At 38.4% G+C, this 22,032-nt stretch overlaps 1 protein-coding gene across 1 annotated transcript in view; it reads left to right on the top strand.

Moving 5' to 3' along the window:
- ATP8A1 (ATPase, aminophospholipid transporter (APLT), class I, type 8A, member 1) overlaps window positions 1-22,032 on the top strand; it is a 235,996-nt gene that overhangs the window by 152,581 nt on the left and 61,383 nt on the right. The window contains exon 25 of the mRNA XM_008567055.1: window positions 10,053-10,225. Coding sequence (XP_008565277.1) covers window positions 10,053-10,225 — 173 coding nt within the window. The remainder of the gene's footprint in view (window positions 1-10,052; window positions 10,226-22,032) is intronic.

Here is a 22,032-nt window from a genome sequence, read left to right as displayed (position 1 = left end):
GAAAGACCTTATATTTAATTTTACTGGTATAACAGCTGTACATAACATTTTATTGGATGTATACGTAAAATAATGGAAATTGTGTGCATTGGGGATTTGCTCTCAGAATGATTCTTCTGTGTTCCTATATTGATTAATTGAAGTCATTTTAAAAATGGGCCCAGTATTAGCTTTTACAGGTAACAGTCACAGGCCCCAGTGGTTACCTTCTCTAAACCGTTGATTTGGTAATTTGCTTATTTTCCGAAAACCAGTTGTATGTTTTGAGCAGTCCCTTGCGAGCTGCACTGAAGGCAGCAGGAGAGCCGGGTGTCCTGGGTCCCCACATAGCTTGCGCCAGCGTGAGTCGCTGCCAATGCTGCGGACTATTTCATGCCAAGCTCAGCCTAAGTGTTTAGGAGACTCTCAGTGGTGGTTTCAAATAATCACTGTGAGTGCTTTGGTAAAAGCAGTTAGCCACAAAACTATTTAAATTATATAATTGTATCCCCTACCTCACTTTCCTTCCTTCCTTTCCCTGCATTCGTCGTTCTCTGTCTCGTGTCCCCCTCCCAACACCCTAACACCAAAACAGAGACTGGACCAGACTCGATACTTCTCTACCCCGCTCTCTGCTGTACCCCAAATGAGACCAGATGCCTCACAGGAGTTCTCTTCCTGAGGGAATCTGTCATAGCTCAAATCCCAAACCTCTGCTGTGGAACCAGGAGCAATTTACCCAGCACCGCGACTTGCTCTTCTTACCTGTTTCCATGTTGTGACCTTTGACCTTTGTCAGATGGCATGACCCTGCAGGGAGATTGGACCATTTCCCCAATTATAGTGTTTTATATCTAACCCTACCCTGGAAAATCCGTATCTGTGTATTAGCATGGAATTTATTTATTTATTTATTTATTTTTTGTCTCTTTATCCCTCTCTGCATTATTTTTAGCAATATATATTGATTAAATTATTCGTTTGGCTGCCTTCCACCAAGGTGATTTGGAGAACCTCTTTGACCATATGTTTTTAATGATTTCACCTTCTGTCTGCCCTTACCTATTTTGGAAAAATTACTTTATATTGGTTTGGTTCTATATATATATGTTTTTAAATGTTATGTTCTAGTATAGGATGATTTGGAGAACCTCTTTGACCATATGTTTTTAATGATTTCACCTTCTGTCTGCCCTTACCCATTTTGGAAAAATTACTTTATATTGGTTTGGTTCTATATACATATGTTTTTAAATGTTATGTTCTAGTATAGGTCGGGAGTTTGGAAACACCAAGGCAGAGAGCTAGTGATGCTGACTGGGATGAACACTAAATGGGCCGGTTGTATATAAGTGTAGTTTCTCTCTACTCTCAGGCACACATTCTTTTACTACTGCCTGCAGTAGCTGGAGGAGTAGTTGATGTATGTGTCACGTAGGAGTATGTGGAATGTCCAGTGTTCCACTGAATCAATAACACATTGTACAAAAATAAGTAATAGCCCGTCGTTTATCCATGTGTTATTGTGGGAGGCATAACTCACTCTTTAAGAACGTGTTAGCATTGTCCATATTTGATATGGTCATAATGTATTATTAAGAGTGTTCTTGGAATGTTCCATTAATTTGTAATTTTAGGGTGTGAATGTTCAGGGAATGTAAAAGTAGAGGGAAAAATTAAACATTATTTGACCATAAATTTGTAAATACCACATGTCATTAATGATAAGGTGGGGCCACAAACCACCAAAACACTAAAATGTGTATTCATTTAAGATTCTTATATATATCCCCTCATTTGACATTTTAAATGAACTTGTAGTAGGTTTTAAAAGGTAAATCCTTAGCAAACTAAAGAAAGGAGTTTTCCCTCCAGTGATTTGTTTTTTCTGCTTTAAGAACAATTAGTACCTAAGAATTAACTTGATGTGTTATATCTGAAGAACATGCCAGCAAAACAAGACCTATGTGTTTTCTTTACAATTAATTATTTTAACCAAATATATGTTGATGTGGTTATCTATGCAAAAACTATACACAGTTTGTAACTTTTCGATTAGTTTTGGCCTAAGAGTTGGATCAGGTTGGAGATAGAAATTAAGAGATGAAGAAAAACAGTGGTTAATTATATAAATATTTGTCCTATTATGTACCAAGAGCTTAGTGACATATGAAAAGAGATAATGCTCTCTTTACTAGAATTGAGAGGAACACAGGTTTCCAAATACTTTTTATGTAATAGAAGAAGTAGCTGGTAGAGTTGAGTGTTAGCAGTCAAAAGGTCGATTGAGGGCCGGCCCGGTGGCGCACTGCTATGGTGCGCTGCTTGGAAGCGCGGCGGCACTCCCGCCGAGGGTTCGGATCCCACATGCAGACCGGTTCCCGCTCACTGGCTGAGCGAGGTGCAGGCGCAGCGCCGAGGGTTGCGCTCCCATTGCCGGTCCCGGTCCGGTACGGGTGCGACACTGAGGGTTGCGATCCGTTGCCGGACACGAAAAAAGACAAAAAGGAGAGAAGAAAAAAAAAAAAAAGGTCGATTGAAATAAAATTGCCGTTGGGAGATTTCATAAGAAAACTTAAAATTATCCCAGTAATATACCACCTGGATTATACTAATGTTGTACAGTTTTGACAGTTCGCAGATCTTTCTTCAGACCAAATATCAGAGGAAAGGAACAAACTAGTCTTTTTAGGATGTCACCTCTGTGCCAAGAACTACGTGTGGCACTTTACTCATGATAAAGGAGTTAGCACATTTTATCACTGCAGTCACTACGGAATAGATATTAGCCCAGTCTTCTTAATGAGAAAGATGTGATTCAGAGAAGTAAAGTAACCTGCCTGAGGAAAGGTAGCCAGTAAGTGGTAGAGGAAGGATTCAACCCAGCCTTCCTGATACCACATTACTTTCTTCCACAGTTAGTCAAATGAAAGCAAGATAAATAAAATCATGAGGAGGTAGATTGGACTATGTATATACCCGAGTGGAAAAGTTTTTTGATAGACCATGAAATGAACTTACCTGTAATGTTTGATATAATCCTTTCTAGAACACTGAGCCTGCGTAGCTACCTGACCCAGAAGGGTTTAGGAGTTTGGGGTGTCTTTAGTAAGTAGCTGAAACTATTCCTTATTTTTCACTTAATTTTTGCCTTTCATTAAGGAATGTTTTCAAAATACATTTAATTTTTACTTTTCAAGGAAGTTGAAAAATGTTTGACTACCTTACCTTTACCTTATGCTGTACATCCACTTGAAGTTGAGGAAAACCTTGAGTTCTGAGCCATAGGGTGTGTTTCGGCTTATACAACTTAGAGAATTTAGTTCTTTAGGATGTGGCATCATCTTGTTTCAGGTGTTATCGGTGCCCAGAAGCATTGTGTGCAGCCTCAACTTTCTCACGTCCCCCTTTTATTTGCTGCACTTTTACACTTTATATGCAGACAACTGCTTTCTCTACACTGATTGATAATTTGTGCACATCTGCTGACAAGTTCTGAAGAACCGTTTTACAGAGCCTCAGCCTCCAGCCAGTTATCTTGTTTTGGTAGAGTCGCCATCTTTAGTCAGCAACATTCCTGAAGCTGTTTTGTTACATTCTGTTGCATTTTGCCCTTTCTAAGGAAAGTAAGTGAAAAAAGAAACCTGTTACTGAAGCACAGGGTGACAAAGGTGATTCATCATTAGCCCTATTTATGTGCTCATTTACTTACCTGCTGGTCAGCTCATGAAGGAAAAGGACTAATCCAAGAACAACAAAATTGTCTTAGTTCATTCATGCTGCTATAACAAAAATACCATAGACTAGGTGGCTTAAACAGCAAATATTTATTTCTCACCATTCTGGAGCCTGGGGATTCCAAGATCCAGGTGCCAGAAAATATGGTATCTTTTGAGGCTGCTTCCTGGCTCATAGACAGTATCCTCTTGTTGTGTCCTCACATGGTGGAAGGGGAAAGGCTCTTTCCAGAATCTCATTTATAAGGGCACTAATCCTACTCACGAGATCCCCACCCTTTGGGACCTAATCACCTCCCAAAGGTCCCACCTCCTGATGTCATCACATAAGGGATTAGGATTTCAACATATGAATTTGGGCGTGGGGGATACAAACATTCATTCCATAACAGAAATACATTGTTAAATATTATGTCTGGAAGTCATTCAGAATTTTAAAATATTATTTTTTCCTTTCTGAGAACAAAATCCTCCTTATAACATTCATTCCATAACAGAAATACATTGTTAAATATTATGTCTGGAAGTCATTCAGAATTTTGAAATATTATTTTTTCCTTTCTGAGAACAAAATCCTCCTTATAGCATGAGTTTATCATTTGGCCTGCACATATTCAACAGGTTTCTAGGAGTGAGTATAAATGCAGGGTACTTGTTTATATTTGGACCCAAACACCAAAATATGCTTCGAATAAATTAGTATAAGTAAGCTTTTTTCCTTTAACTTTTCTGTTTGGGGTTAGCCTTACTGATTGATGCCCTCTGGGAAGTATATATGAGTGATCACACAGCATTTACTGTCACTACAAGTAGGTAACTGCAGCCCCAGTCTATGGTGTGGAAGCCACTACCATTAGGTGTTGCATGTTGGACTGTTTATCCATAATCTTCACCTCATCTCTGCTCTATGAACCCTTGGCTAACCAGGCTTTCCTTTTCCTTTCCTTAGGGATATTTCCACATTCTCTGCCAGGGTGCTCCTTGGATTTCTGCCTAAGTAAGACTGTCTTTCCTGTAAATCTCTGATAGGAAATCAGGAAAGAAAAAAAAGGGTAGAAACTGAAAAGGGCCTTTTTAATGCAGCTGCTTTCGGCAGCATTGTTTTGGGCCATCAGCAACAGCTCTTAGGTGGCCTGACATGTTCTTTGCACATCTGGCCTCTGGGTTCTTTAGACTGTTCCAAGCAGAGTTTTGCCAAAATGAAAAAGACAACTTGCATGCCATGATACTTTCCAAACAAATCAGGGTTTTGCTTTATTTCACTGTAAAACTGTGTGAGATTTCATTGTCTAGGGCACCTTTGTGATTTTTATCAAGGGCTTCCTTGATACAGGTCATATAAAAGTAATGAAAAAGATTACCACAAAGCTGGCAGTCTCTGATTTCTTAAAGACTGCCCTGGTGGTATTCTATTTTATGTATTCTATGAACATGTTATCTGTTTTGCCAGGCTATTTCCTAAAGCTTCAAGTGGAACTTTGTTGAGGCCTTCTGGTCACAGTTATTTTTATGAGGAATTTTACTTAGCTTAATTATCTACCAAGCATGTTTCCTTTTTTTTTTTTTTTCCTTTTCCAAGAGTGTTTCATATAAACCAAATAGATATTGTTTGCTTCTCCTTGGCCCACTGTTGTACACTTGATCACTAAGTAGCGAGGCTGGATGTTCATTCTGTTATATTCATTGGACAATATTTATTAACTGAGGCAGAGGTAGATGTCAGATCATAACTACCTTTTTGTTCTCCATACCCTCTAGAACAAGTAAGCATGTTAACATTTTCTTTATTCTAATTAGGAATATCCAAGGTTATACAGGAGTTTTACAGGCAGTGGACAACACTCCTCAAAATGATCACATGAGAAAACCCACAAGGTGTTCTCCAATCATTAATAATTTGGTTATTCTTTTATTACCTGTTCACCAAGGGCCTCAGTCCCAAAGGGAAGATAGAAATAAAATAAGTAAGGTATGGTACGTCATGCTACGTTGTATAAGTATACATGAAGTATTTGGAAAAAGACAGAAGTATTCGTGTTACCTGGAGGACTTAGGGAAAGTAAGGTCAAGAAAACGTTTCTTGGATTATTTGTTCATTGTTTATTTGTTCACTGAGTAAGAAAATCGTGACCTTGTATGTAGCCTTAAAGGAAGAAAGAAAAATAGTGCCAGTGGGCAGAATAAAGATACAAAGAGAAGTGGGAGGGACAGAGGTGAGAGAAGAAGGCAGCTGTTCCCCCAGCTGAAGAATTAGGTCAGATTAGGTAACAGGAAGTTTTGAGGTTCACGGAAGAAAGTTGAGGGAATTCTTTCTGGTATAAATTGTTCTCAGTAAAGCAGGTAGATGTTTGCTGAAGTGACAGAGGCCAAATTTGGAGTCTTTGTCACTTCTGTGTTCTCAAGGCTGAGAACCTAGAAGTGGTGTTGTCTATGGCCTCAATTGTGAATTGGCAAGGCAGGAAAACATGATGGGAGGCTCAGGGTGTCGAGCGAGCACTTAGCTGTGTGCAGTGCTCAGGGTGTAGGGAGAGTGCAGTTGAATGGTGACTGGAATGACCAGCCCCGTGGGGTGCTGGTTGGGGGAGGTGCCCATGAGTCCCACTTGCCCTGCAGCTCCCTCCCATACCTGATTGGTGACTTCAACCCCAGCCGTCCCACTTCTCTTTGTCTGTACCTCACAATGTTCCTGATGCTCCTTTTCTTTCAGCCTACAAATAAAAATGTGCAGAACAAGGAGATGCAGACCTTTTATTTGGTTGCGCTATGTGGTCTTTTATCCTTTTTTCTGATGTAGCTTCTCATTTATATATTTTCACTTTCACAAGTCACTAAGTTTAAATGTTTAAACATTTCCCCCTTCAGTAGCCAAAAAGAAAACAAAGCAACAGCTAATATAGTAATAAATTTATCTTTAGCTACAGGAGATAAGCTTCAGTGCAATATGGCCATAAAGTATGGCTCCCAGGCTTAGGGGAGAAGCAATAAACTTTCATAAATAAAAGAATTTTAAAATACTCCCGGCAGTAAATAAGGATAAAATATAACTTGTAACTGGCAGCACACAGCCAACAACAGAGCTACTTACAAAAGAAAACGATAAACTAAAATAAGAAAATGTTTGCAGCTTTTTTTTTGCTGCTGTTACCTTGCACCCTAGGTGGGCTAACTGCAGAATTCACTGTGGGAAGTTTTTGCACCTTCTGAAATGTTGTTTCTGTTACATTTTTCCTGACACCTTTTGATTTGCTGAAAATCTGTGACAGTCACCAAGAAAACCCAGGGATACTGATGCCACAAATAAGAGACTTTTCAGCAAATCTTAAGGTGTTAGAGAACACCGTAGAAAGGACGGAGAGTGGGGAACATGGGACTGCATCCCACAGGTTGGTTAATGAAGGCACTTCACAGTTCTGGGGCTTACTTGACTTTCAGTCTTGCTTTGCAGCTGAGCTTTAAAGAAATTTGAAGTTCTCCTGAGTCCATCTCAGGTTTCATTTCAGGTTTTCAGCTCAGAAGTCACTTGGGTAATAGCTTTTAAAAAAATACAGAGGCATTTTAGTGAGCAGTGCCTTTGTTTAAAAGACTTGAAGTAGGGGCCGGCCCGGTGGCGCACTGCTGTAGTGTGCCACTTGGGAAGCGCGGTGGCGCTCCCGCCGAGGGTTCGGATCCCACATACAGACCGGCCGCTCACTGGCTGAGCGAGGGGCAAGAGCAACACCGAGGGTTGCGATCCCGTGGCCAGTCCCAGTCCGGTACGGGCGCGACACTGAGGGTTGCGATCCGTTGCCGGTCACGAGAAAAGACAAAAAGGAAAAAAAAAAAAAGACTTGAAGTAATGGATTATTTGTTCTCTAGAAAATTAGGGAGAAAGGAGAAGACGATATCTCTCTCTCTCATCAGAAGTGGTAATAAAAGGGAAAATGGAGTGTTGCCAGTGGGATGAGATCAGAATTTATCAGTGCTCTCATTCATTAAATACGTGTTTCCTGAGCTTCTATAATTGCAGGCACTGCGTTTGTTGCTGGGAAGCAGGTTAGACGTGGTCTCTCCCCTCGATGAACTAAGGGTTTTGCTAGCATGGGGTGATTGTGGTTGGGCTTGGTTTTAGGAGGCAGTGGGCTATCCCTTGGAGGAAAGGGTATTCCAGGGAGAGGGGAAATAAGGGAATCAAGATTATGAAGGGAACTGTGAAGGCAAGTTAGTTGGGTTTAGATTGCAGAAAGCCTTCAATGCCGTTTTAAGTTGTTTAGACTTTATCATGTTGGCATTTTAAGGAGTTTGGACATTATCGTGTTCTGTGAGAGCCATAGCAAGATTTTAGAGCAAGAAGAGACATGATTGTGTTTTAAATTTGTTTTATAGAGAGAATCTCTGTTGGCGGTAAAGACGAGATGAGAGACAGATGATGAGGATTCAAGGGAAACAGCAGAGGGGTTGGGTGGGCATTCCGTTTATAACTTGCTGACCCTGGTACTGTCTGAAGTCTGCTGATTTTTGCTGGATTGTGTAGAGAAAGACAAGCTAACACAGAAATTTAATTCTGAGTTTGATTTCACTGCTTTTGCCATGTGTTTTTAAGCAAGGAATTGACACACACTGTCTCATCTTCCTCATCTGCAGAATGGAGGTAACAGTCATGCCTCCTGCTCAGAGTTGTCACACGTGTTAACTTGAATGTTGTACCTATACCTGTGCCTGGTGTGTAGGACATGCTAAATATTATTTTACTTTATTTTATTTTTTATCAGTTTATTGACTGACTTGTTTGTTTATTTCATCTGTATGAATTTGCTTTTAAGACAATCCAGGCTAATCTTCTATAGATTTTCATTAGTCAATTTTGCTGTCAGAATTTTACATATTTCACCTCCTTTACTTAAGTCCTCTCAGGCCAAAAATTTCCAGCAGGAAATAGGAGGATGAGGCCATTAAGTTAAAATAGCTACTTCCCCCCTATGTAAAGTGTGGACAGAAAATGTTGCAAAGAATGCTGCTATATGGTGGTCCTTTGTGTCACTGTGTGTGGGGAACAGGGGAACTTTAAGAGAAGGTCTAGTATTGGGAAAGTTGGGCAGTCTTACTTTATAGTACACCATGGTTCTATTATTTTGATAAACAGATCCTGAAATTCCAGAGCATAGTGTGAACCACATTTAAATACTAGTGTAGAAACACCTTCAAAATTCCTCAGTATAAAATTGTAATTACCTACACTCTTTGCGAAATAACTGAAATGAATGTGCCACATCCTTAAAGTGGAACAATAATTATATCTCCCGTCAATAAAATAAAAATTGTTACATAAGTATATTATATTCTTATTGTTAGGTATTCTTTATGAATACATATTTGTCTTTACTGTGTAAATAACTGTAGTCTTAGCACGGAGAACAAATGTCTAACAGGAGGGGAATCGTTCCTTATATTTCCCTGTGCAGAGCCAGTGTTGTGTTTCTTCACAATGTCAGGGCTCTTGTGAAGCAAGAAGTCGATCCCATTAGGTTATAGGAAGAGTTACAGGCTTTGGGGAGAAAAGCAAAATATCTTGAAGCTTTTTCCCTTTGAAGAGCTGGGAAAGCAGTTCTCGACTGAAGGAGACAAATACATCCTTTCTGTGTAGTTGGGGTGAATAGAGCTTTCCTTGACACTAAAGGTTTTTATTGTGTCTGAAAGTGAACTCTTCATTGATGCAAGGGGTTCTTTTATTTGATCCATCAAGATTACTAAGCCACATGTCACCATCCCCAACTAAAATACAGCATCATGAAATCATGATTAAAGTTATTGAAGTCAATTCATGAAGTGGCAAGAGATTACAGAGCCTGTATTTCCTCCTCTCCATTACTGGGAATAAAATTTCCATAGTGTTGAGTACTTTTCAAAGAATACCCATAAATTATTTAAATTATATTCCCCAACTTTTTCCCTTGATTCATGGCAAAGCAATTTTAACTAGTTCATAAATTAGAACAATAATTTGGTTTTTCTTAACAAGAAAATTTGCTGAAAATGTTTTTGGAGTATTGTGATCGTGTGGTTAGAATAATGAGCAAAGACTACAGAGTCAGCAGGGATGGGTGACTTGTAGTCGACTCCCAAACCCTGCTGGGAACAGATGTGTGACTCAATCGAGTAACTTACTTTTTCTGATAACATTTGTCTAGTCTCCTATGAGGTGCTTTTGTGAGAATCAAATGAATAGAGGTATGTAAACGTATTTTGAAACATCAAAAGCACTGAAAAGAACTAAATGTAGTTGCCCAACATCCTTAAGGCATCTTACTAGAACAAGTGGGTGTAAATGTCAATGCTGTTTTTGTCCGTTTAATTTTGCAGGGAACAAGGGAAACTCTCAGTCGTCACTGCACTACCCTTGGTGATGCTCTTCGGAAAGAGAATGATTTTGCTCTTATAATTGATGGGAAAACTCTCAAGTATGCCTTAACCTTTGGAGTACGACAGTATTTCCTGGACTTAGCTTTGTCATGCAAAGCTGTCATTTGCTGCAGGTAAGTTCTCCTTAACGTTGTCGGATTTCAGTAAAAAACGCCTTGATCCTAAATTCTTGATTTTTTAAATTTCCATGCAGTTATCTTATCCAGAATTTGTAAATGTTAAGTTGCTTATTAATTCATTCACTCAAGATTCTAGGTTCACAAACTGGGACAGAATTTGTTAGCAGAGATTTGAAAGTGAGTCTTAACAATCATTAATAAGCATTGTTCATAACTTGAATCGACAGGTTACTTGCTATTATCTTGTTTAAATTTGATTATTTACCTGCATTTCCATCTGGAATTATTTCTGTAAGCATTCAGTTTTCTGTACTTAAATCTTTGATTCTGATACAAGGCCTTATTTTGGGGGAATGGTGTCAAGGGAGGTACGAACTGAATCATTTTCCAAATAACTGGGTATTTTTGTGAGGCCTATTTGTTGACTATATATCCTTTGCCCTCTAATTTGTAATATTGCCTATATCCTAAGTTAAAATATGTTTTGAGTTCTCCGGGCCTAATCTGTAGAACTGAATTTTTGTAAACTACTTAGCTCCAGACCTGCGTGAGTTTCTCGTTGGGGAATCTTCCCCATCTCTTTGTATAAATTGTTTAAACAATGTCTTCCTAGAATTTAAAGTATGTTCATGACTATGCCCAGTCCCCTCCTTCTGATCACCATGAAACCTTTTTATCATCTGCTTATTGAATGTGACCACTGGTCACACTAGGTCCAGGGTAGCAGTTTCTCCAATTGTTTTCTCTTCCTGGCGACAAAATGTTAACAGGGCTTCTGAAGAATTTCTCAGAATCTGTGCTTTTAACATTATCTTTAAAATGTTTCTATTTGTTCTTACTATTTTCTTTAAAATATGTTTGCTAATAAAGAAATGTTATGCTTTTTAAAACTTTTTTGTCTGGGCTTATCCTCTTAGATATCCTATATATGATATTGTATCTGAATTTATAAGCCATACTTTGTAGATATTTTGTAAATTTCAACTGCAGTATACTTTCTGAAATATAATATAGACCATAGTCAATAAATACTCTTTAAGAGCGTCATTTCAGCCTATAAAATTATATCATACTTAGAAAACTGAGAGTTGGTTATTATTCCCGGGACTCTAATTATTTTAGTCATATAACTTCTTTTTCTACTCTGTGGGATGTATTAATAAATAATATCATAAAGCTTTTGGACAATATAATTGTACAGATGTTTAATATTAGTAATAATCAGGCTCTTTGCTTAATCATGAAGAAAGAGTTGGAAATTATTTTGACTCTCACTTTTACTGTTATCCTCACGCTTTTCAAACTATGTTTTTACAGTGACTGTTCTTGGTTCCTTGCTAATATCTTGACAGTATTACTAATGTTCAGCTCTGATACTCTTCTCTCAGGATAATTTTGTGCCAGATTTGGTCATTTAATCACTTTCTCTAATGGGATCATAGGGTCAACAAAAGATTGCTCAAAAGCATATAAGTGTTAGGACTGTTGACTCCTATTTGGAAACAACACAGAACAGAATCTAGAGCTGTTTCGATAAAATGGCCCATTCACTGGAGTCGGCATCTGTTATGTGCCCTCTGTGTGCTTGGGCACAGTGCTGCACATACACCAATGAGCAAGACTTGCTACCTGTGCTGCTTTGTGTATCTTTCCTTTTGTTTTAAGTGGAAGCGCAATTTGTTTTGAAAGTTGTGGGAGGCCGATTTTCACAATTCAGTCACTGCAGCTGAGCCTCATTCTTAGTGCATTGCTTAACACAGTACCTCCCACCGTTCTCCAAAAAGTTGAACCACAAAACTAAACAATAGCAGAGGGAGAGAAAAACTAGAAAGCAGAGTCAAGGGAGAAAAACTATGTTCTGTGCTTGTGAAATCCCCTCCCATCCCACCGTTCTCCAAAAAGTTGAACCACAAAACTAAACAATAGCAGAGGGAGAGAAAAACTGGAAAGCAGAGTCAAGGGAGAAAAACTATGTTCTGTGCTTGTGAAATCCCCTCCCCAAATCCTCGTTCTGGATGCTCACGGGTCACATGGACCTCAGGGCTGCTCCAGGCTCCAGCCTCTGGGAGGGAGCCACACTCTGCCATACACGTGCAAATCAGCTCTGAAATGGAGCTTATAAAGATGTGTGTGGCCCCTTCCTCCCTCAGTTCTATTTTATGCATGTTTGAGGACCATGAAGTTCCCTCTGCAGCTGCTGAGTTTTATTTAGAGTTTTAGGGCTTTTTTTCTTTTTAAAGTAAAATATCTTTTTTTTCTTCTAATTACCTTCATACTCTCTTTTCCCATAAGGACTATGGCTCAGCTTCCGGCCTGGCTTTGAGAGTTGGTCTAAGCCCATAATTACATCAGAGCCACTGCTGGATTTATGTCTGTGCACCTTCTTGGCATGGTGCCTCTTGGCATTTAAACTATTGGCACAGACCATCTTCTTGTCATTTTTCTTACTGACCTCGAAGTATAATTTCCTTGATAATACCCTGTCCCTGGATAGGAATAGGTGGGCAATTCTGCATATCATTTTTACAATTAAACCCAAGTGTCACTCTTCGATTCTCAGATGATTACAATCCCCTGGCCTCAGGAAATTCTCTATTTTACTCCATTAAAAGGCTGCATATCATTTTTACAATTAAACCCAAGTGTCACTCTTCGATTCTCAGATGATTACAATCTCCTGGCCTCAGGAAATTCTCTATTTTACTCCATTAAAAGACAGACATTCCAGATAAATATTGAATATTATTTCAAAATACAGTACAGTACTGTTTCCCAAATTCGTTTATGTCCATGCTGGCTTTGTGTGTTTTTCCTTCAAATTTAAACTATTTTCAAATCTACTGCTTGTCAGTCCACACACATGAAGATAATTCAGAATCTAATCTTCCTCTGCAGTCTTCTCTTTAGCCAAAGCTGGAGTAAAAGTAGAGAGGACAGCCTTCCCGTAATGGATAATGAGGCTCTCTCCATTTTAGTTCCATCTTCAGGATTACATCAGCCACTTTGTCCCCTGACATTATCAGCATAAGGGCAGAAGGCAGTTTTTAATGTTTGCTTAATTGGCACAGTTATAAAGATGAGTATTTTCCCTCAAGAGTCTACAGCTGAATTGATGTAGTAGTTATTACATCTTTCACTCACCACCATTTTCTGAAGGGAATATTCAGAGACAGAACTAATCCCGCCACCCCAAAATTATTCAGGGCTTTGGAGTCCTGGTTTTGGTTTACAAAGTGTAGGTTTCATGTTATACCTCAAATATTTTTTAAGTATGTAAAATCCAAAAAGTAGGGTGAAATCTGTTTTTGTCAGTCTAACAAGTACTGTATTTTCATAGATACCGTGCAGCTTTTGTTTTTACTATTGTGTGCGTTCACCTGCATAACCTGAGTCATTCAATAAGAAACATTCATCTCATTTTAAGTTAATTTCTGATCAGTTTTCCTGGTTATAAACGTAGACTGCTCCTTTATGGTGCTGCTTCCCTTTTATTCCCTTGGTCAGGTCCACTGATTTTTATCATTTGGTGTGATCACAGATCCTTTTAAAGAACAATTGGAAGCCATGGACCATCTCCTACAGAATACACATGTACACAGACACGTAAAATTGCACACACCATTTTGGGGGTTTCACAGACTCCCTGAAACTACTTGAACAGACTAAGGGGAAAAAAAGCTTGCTCTAAGACTTTTGGAGATTTGTGGATATAACTAAGATCAAGACCACCTATCCTGGGGAGTAGCTGTAGTAAATAAGTAATTCCTGATCTCAATTACCAATGCTTTATGCCCCAAGGTCTTACAGCTTATACAGTTACTATAGTAGCATTTTAGCTGGAGATTCACAAAATGCTTGTTGTAGATCTACCTTTGTGGCACTTTGCATACCTAATGAAATCTCTCTGGCCTTGGTTTTGCAAACTGTAAAATTATGAGATTGGAAGATAACAATTAAAGCAAACAAGAGTGGAGCTGCTCCAATACAGAAAGATGGAAACTCACACACACGTGCACCCTTCCTGGGTTATCTCACCCCAGCTTGAAAGTTCCTGAGACCGAGGACCTCACATGGCACTTTCAGTTTTTGGATGAACCCTACTTCTGTTGGCCACTCTGTGCTGGGAAGAGTCTTTCTACTACTTGGATCATCTTAATTTGGGGAAGCATCTGTTCTACCTCTTTTAATATCTCTTCCAGAAAAGAGTGGGAATGTTGCATTGGAGTGTTGCTGCGTGTTCAATAGCATGTGGTTTCTGAGGTCCTCAACAGTTCACATAACCCAACCTATCAAAAAATTTTACATTTTTTCTGTAGTTGTCAGTTTAGTTTAAACATATTTTGAAACTTATGTTCTGTGACAGTTGGTTGAAAATTGGCCTAGAGCCTTCAGCTTTTAGACTGTCTAGTAATCACTGTTCCTCTACATAATTTATGTACTCATGTCTTCTGAAAAGCAGAAGTTAAATTGAAGTAAGCATTTTTCCCTACTTGCAACATCTCTAATCAAAGTTTAACCCTCTTTTAGGCCATTTCCCCACAGTGTATAAAAAACACTTCAGTGAATGTTGTCTCTTGGGAGTGGCATTCCAGGCAAAACCTTTCACCTTACTCCAATCAAGAGGTCCTTCAAGAAGAGGTCTAAAGGGACACTTTGAATATTTTCTGTCATAGCATGAGTGCATTAAATAAAGGGTCAAGGCAGAACAGACCTACTTCTTGAATCTTTGAGATTGTCTTTAACTTTAAGGATTTCTGTACATAAATGTTCTACTTAAAAGGTGGCCATAAAGCACAAATGAAGCTAATAAATGCTCAACAGACATTCCTTTAAAGAAAAAGATTTGTGAACACAATTGGATGCCAAGCAGATGTTTGGCTTTGAGAAGACTTACAAACTGTTAATGAATGTCAACCCTATATTTGCTTCCAAGAAAATATGAATAAATGTTGGAAATGTTGAGAGAATATTTCTTTCATACGTGTATGGCTTAAAGAGGACAGACACACTGAATAAATTTTATAACTTCATAAAATTTCCATATTTTGCTTTAACATAATAAAATGTTGAGAGAATATTTCTTTCATACGTGTATGGCTTAAAGAGGACAGACACACTGAATAGATTTTATAACTTCATAAAATTTCCATATTTTGCTTTAACATAATAATTATCTGTTCAGCCCTGCCCATCTCATTTGCCATTCCACCAAGACTGAGTCATCTTAAAGGAACCACATGGCTGTATTACAGCCTAGTGGCCGATTATGTTATGCACCACCAGGGAGGTCTATATTTGACAGTAAAATACCTAAATAATATGAGAAATCTAAATGCTCTAGAATCCCACTCTAATTCAACACTATATAGTTTGGGGTGTGGCTTCTTTTAGATAAATCACCGCCATCTATTTCCCTATTACTTGTACAGACACTCATACACACACAGGCCCACCCTGATCAGAACCGCACAATATAATTCTGAAAAAATAGAGCTAACCTGTACTAGAAAGTACATAAAGCATAAGTGACCGGCTCGTGGATTTTCACAAAGTGCACACACTCCTGTGTCAAGCACCCGAACATGACCAGCACCCCAGAAGCCCCCTTATGCTCCTGTTAGTTATTAGCCTCCTATGGGTAACTGCTATCTTGATTTCCATCACCATCCTCTTAAATTATATTTTATTCATTTTATTCTTTTTCTGTTTTGTATCCGACTAACTTTGAATAAGCATATATGTCTTCTGCAACTACATTAAAATTCTTGATGATTCTTTTCTGTTCAGCAAATTTTAAATACAGAGCTCTGTAGCTTTCCACTAAAGGCCTCCCTGAAGGTTTACATAAATCAGCAAATCAGCTAATGAACTAGTATATTCTTTAGTCAAGTGCAGATCTGCCTAATAGATTGCTAAGGACATGATGTATGGAACCTATGCATTCCTCTGATCTGTAAGCATATTGACCATATTGTGTGGGAAAGGAAAGCAAAATTAGGTTGGTGTAACTGGTTCTGCATGAATCCATAATGCTTTCCAGCAATTACCTTTTTTTTAATAAACCTGTCTGAGCCATCTCCACTTAGAGCTTGGTGCTTTGAGCCATGCTAAAGTATCAGGAGTCAAGACCAGGTGGGAGAGTAGGACATGGAGCAAAGAGAAAGGAGACAGCACCCTAGGGGAAAGATGGCCTTGGAAAACAAAAAGCATATTACCAAGGGGACAGTCAGACAAGAAATGCATATATAACAGGTTTTAAGTTGAGGCATAAGAGAGGAGGTGATTCCAGGTAGCATTCTCCAAGAAGAAGGGAATATTTTATAGAGCAAGGGTGGGCAAACTTTTTCTTTAAGGGTCCAGATAGTAAAAATTTTAGGCTTTGCAGGCCATAGAGTCTCTGTCACAACTACTCAACTTTTCCTCTGTAGCATAGAGCAGCTGTAGACAATATATAAATGAATGGGTGTAACCATGTTCCAGTAAGACTTTAAATACAAAAACAGGCCGCTGCCTGGATTCAGTCCTGGGGACTTAGTCCACAGACCCTTGTTGTAGTGTCTGTGGCTCATGAATGAGCATGGGGAAATTGGTTCCTAACAGTACTTTTCTAAAATATCGATGGAATTCACCCTAAGCTCTCCTAGTCTCTCCAAAGAGAGTAATTTCCAGACTGTCCCTTTTCTTTTTTCAAAAACAAAAACATTTGCCCATCTTTCCTCACATAGCATATGTCCCTTTCTCTATGGTTCCTCAAAAATGACTGACATTCTTTCTGTGGTGCCAGCTGCACAGTCTGGTTGCTTATGAAACTTCTCCATGCATTTGGATCCATGAAAACCCCTTAGCATATGGGTATTTACAGAAGTCAATTTGTTTTAAAAGGAGGTGTCAGTAGTTATTTATATATCTCAGCAAGAGAGAAAGATAGGAGGAACCCAGAGCCATAGACATCTGATGCTGCTGTGTCACTACAATGCTCTGTTCTAAGGGGAAGTGTCTGCAAGGTGCTAGAGGACATGCCAGGAAAGGAACCAGACAGGAAGATGTGCAAGCTTGCCACCTCCCAAAGGGGGAACCATCGTACAGTCGAACTAAAGCAAGTTCTTCTTTTATTCTACATTGTTTTTGCCCTTTATTCCCACTCTCATTCTCTTCACTCCACCTTACAAAAACATTCTGAGGTAGTATGTTCCTATCCATCTGCTGTACTTCATTTGTATATATGTGTATCTATAAGGAATATATATTATATATGTATTGAATTGAGGGATATGTATATTTGTATATTCAGAATAAATTTTTTGCCCTTTTATTTTTCTACATGTTTTTGAGACCTATCCTTGTCATCATATATAGAACAAGTTTAATTCCTCTGACCATTGCTTGCTATTGCACTAATACATACAAATCACTTTATCTCTTCCCATAGTGATGGCCACAAAGGTTGCCTCTGAACCTTTGCTGCTATGGAAAGTGCTGCAATTAATATCCTCTCTCTGCTCCCATGCAAGAGTTTTTCTAGGCTGTGTACAGAGAGAGGAATGGGAATGCTTTGCTGTGGGGTATATATACATTTCACTTCTATCAGAATTACCACATTACTCCAAAACACCTGTACTAGTGTGTACTCCTAGATCCATACAAGAGTGTTGCTATTTTCATGCCTGAACACCAACACTTAGTATTCCTGAATTTATATCTTTGCATTTCTCTGATTACAAGGGAGGTTGAGCACTCTTCATATGAGTACCTCTCTCTGAGTTTCTGCTTGTGAAGTCCATTTATTCATTCACTCATTCATTCGTTCATCAAATGTTTCCTTCATCAAGCACCCACTGTGTGCCAAGTACCTTTATAAGTGCTAGAAATAGAGCAGTGAACAACAGAAAAAAATAATCCCTGCCTTCACGTTGTAGCCATTGTTCAATAAAATAATACACACGCAAGTATTCAAAAGGTAATACTTGCTCTGTGTGTGTGAATGGTAATATCGCTATAAAGAGAAGTAGCACATTGGATACTGAGCTTTCTGTTGGGCTTCCTATCTTGCTTTCTGCTTAGGTACAAGAATTTTTTGTGTGTTCTGGATATTGATTCTTTGTTGATTATAGATGTGGCAAATATCTTCTAGTCTGGCTCCCTTCTAATTCTGACTGTGATGTTCTTCCTTGAACAGAAATCACTAACTTTGACATAGTTATTCTCCATTAATTTTTTCCTTTATGATTTGTGCTTTTTGGATATTAAAGACTTCCTACTCACGAAGATATTCTCCTACATTTTCTTCTGTTAACTTTATAGCTTTATGTTTTCCATGTAGGTCTTTAATCCATTTGGAGTTTATTTTTGTATATGGTATGAAGGACAAGGAATCCCATGTTACTCACTTCTACATAGTGAGCACATTCTCCCAGTACCACTTACTAAACAATCCACTCTTTTCCCCTCTGTTTGTGATTCCATGTGCTGTAGCACTCGGGCACTGGGGCCAGATTTCCCATAGTGTAGGCTTCTTAGTAGCTACCTCTTAGTAGCTGAGTGACAAGTTGCTTAACTTCTCTGGCTTTGGTTTCTTCGTCTTTGAAACAGAGATAAAAATAGTTGCTCTCATATGCATGGTACCTATTATTAAAATTTTTGTTGTTCTTAGAAATGGTATCTGATTTTCTTTTGCAGAGCCTGAGTATTTCTGGTGAGAGCAATACTAGCATATGTAAAGATTCCTCTCTGACCATTATGGCCTTTTCTGTGTGCTAAATTCTCTTTTGTCTCCTTTGTCTGATATTAAAATTGCTAACCTAACTTTCTTTTGTTTCATATGTGCCTTGTCTTTTTTTCTAAACCCTTATGTTCAATCCTTGTGGTTGTGTTCAGTATAGTGGTTAAGAATGTTGTGTCTGAATTCATACTGCTTGGGCTTGAATACTAGCTTCACTACTTGTTGTTTTACCTTAACCAAGTTATATAATCTCTCTGTGCCTCAGTTTCCTCATTTGTAAACTGGCAATAATAATAACCTATCTCATAGGGTTCTGAGAATTGAATGTGTTAAAACAAGTAAAGGATTTAGAACATAATAGGTGCAAATAAGCATTATCTTAGCTATTGTTATAAAGTGTATCTCTTTTAGACACTTTATTGCTGGATCTTTTTGTTTTAATCCAACCTAAAAATCTCTTTCAATAAGTGAATTTAACCCATTTGTATTTATTATAATTATTGCTATATTAGACCTCATTTATTCAATTTTATTTTGTTTTCCATTTATTATGCTTTTGGTTTCTATTGCTGGATCTTTTTGTTTTAATCCAACCTAAAAATCTCTTTCAATAAGTGAATTTAACCCGTTTGTATTTATTATAATTATTGCTATATTAGACCTCATTTATTCAATTTTATTTTGTTTTCCATTTATTATGCTTTTGGTTTCTTTTTTTTCTTCCTCTAACTTCTGCTGTCTAGATTAGATTTTCTTCTGCTGCTTTAAATGTTTTACACTCTATTCTATGATATTTCTGAATTTTTAATAACTATATTTGTGTTTTGCCTTTTAACATCCATATGTATTAGCATTTCTTCTTTGCCCTGCCCCCCCCATAAAGAGACAGAAACTGAAAATATTAAAGCATTTGTGTGTGTATCCAGTGCCAGACTGATCTTGTTTCTTTGTAAGTAATCTCCATTTTCTCTGTAGAATCTTTCAGAAATGTTTCTTATTCTTAATAATATTCATAATGTGTCTAGGTATAGGTGTCTTTTTCTTATCTATGTTTTTGGCACTGTATGAGCCCTTTTAATCTAAGGACATATGTCCTTTTTTACTTCCAGAAAATTATTACAGGTTGAGTATCCCTTATCTGAAATGGTTGGGACCAGAAGATTTTCAGATTTCAAATTTTTTCAGATTTTGGAATATTTGCATATACATGAGATATCTTGGGGATGGGACCCAAGTTGAACATGAAATTCACGTTTCATATATGCTTTATACACATACCGAAGGTAATTTTATACAATATGTTTAATGATGTTCTGCATGAAACAAAGTTTGTGTACATTGAACCATCATAAAGCAAAGGTGTCACCATCTCAGCTACTACCCATGTGGACAGTCTGTGGTTGGTTGGCATCACCAGCATTCCTGACACTGAATTTATATGCTACCAATAAGCAATCATTTTCTTAAATTTATTCACACATAAGTATTTGACAATAAAAATATGACATACCATTAATACAGTGAAAAAATGTGTCAGGTGTGGAATTTTTCACTTGTGGCTTCCTGTTGGTGCTCAAAAAGTTTCAGATCTTGGAGCTCTCTGTGTTTCGGATTTTTGGATTGAGGATGCTCATTCTGTAATCATTTTTCATTTTTCTCTCCTTTTATTCTCTTCTTGGATTCCTATATACATCGAGTCATCTCTGTTTCTCCATTTCCTTTCACTTTTCTCATAGTCTTTCCTTTAATTTCTTGATATCTTTTGGGACCGTTGTTTGATTTGAACTTTCAGGCTCTATTATACTGACTGCTCAATTCGCCATTGGATTCTTTATCTTAACAATTATATTTTTATGTGACTGTTTTCAATTGATTCCTTATCAGTTCTTCATCAGATCTGCTTGTTCTGGTTTCATGTTTCTAATATCTTTCCATACCTCTCTCCAGGGTTGTTTATCATGCTTCTTTTAAATTCTCATTGTACCTTTTTACTAGCTCTACTTTCTTGTAAGCTGTTGTATTTCTTTTGTGCTTGTGATCCTCTACTGTTTTAAAAGTTTTCCCTATGAGACCATTTCCCCCCATTGGCCCTAACAGACATTAATATCCTTTTGGAGGAAAGGCGAAAGCTGGGTTGTAACTTGAGGTAAATTTGGAGGCAGGGCTCCATCTGAGTTTAGCAAATCTCTATTTCCCCCTAGTTCCTTTACCCAAGCATTGCTCTTGTCAGAGGCAGCCACATTCGGGTGGAATTCCCTGGGTAAGGTAGCATCCAGAAGTCTGTCAGCAGAGCAACATTATTGGCACCTGTTCCTGCCTGACTCGTGCCCTTAGGTTGACCAGAAAGTTCTGGCTTTCCTATTCCAAGGCATGGGGTGGGAATTGTTACTGATATTCAGTCTTAGCTTTAGAGCACTGGGGATGTATGTACTCCTGGATTTGGGGTGTTTTGTTTTTCATGCTTGCTGTTTTGGGAACTTTGAGTTTTCACAAATTCGAAGCCTGAGCCAAAGTTTTCAGTTGCAATGAGAAAGGAGCCCCTTAGTTCCTCTCGGCACAGTCTCATCCCCCTCACACTGGTCAGCCTAGGCCCATGCAGGGCACCACGGCAAGGGAAGAGAACAGCTGGAAAGCTTTCCCATCTGTTTGTTCACCTGTGGTCCCTGGCGTGCTGCCGTTCCTCCATGCCATTTAGCCTCTAACAGACATTCACCACTTCCTCTTTTCCCAAAGATTTCTCACAGACTTTGTTAATTGATAATTGTGACCCTGAAATTTACTGACCTTTTTTAAACTCCTGGCATCTTCTGTGTTGTATTCCAGTTTCTACAGTAACCTGTGCTATCAGCAGTTCTATCTTCCATTAGGGGTATTTTTTTTTTTTTGGTCCTTTTTGAGACCGGCCGCACTGCACTCAGCCAGTGAGCGCTGTGAGCGCACCGGTCATCACTATATAGGATCCGAACCCGCGGCGTGCACTCCCAGCGCTGCACTCTCCTGAGTGCGCCACGGGCTCGGCCCCATTAGGTATTTTTTATTTTTTTTATTTTTATTTTTTTCCTTTTTTGTCTTTTTTCGTGAC

Source organism: Galeopterus variegatus, unplaced genomic scaffold (assembly GCF_000696425.1).
Source record: "Galeopterus variegatus unplaced genomic scaffold, G_variegatus-3.0.2 Scaffold288, whole genome shotgun sequence".
NCBI classification, from domain to species: Eukaryota; Metazoa; Chordata; class Mammalia; order Dermoptera; family Cynocephalidae; genus Galeopterus; species Galeopterus variegatus.
Note: the sequence above shows the minus strand (reverse complement) of the source record. Positions and strands in the feature narration are given on the sequence as shown.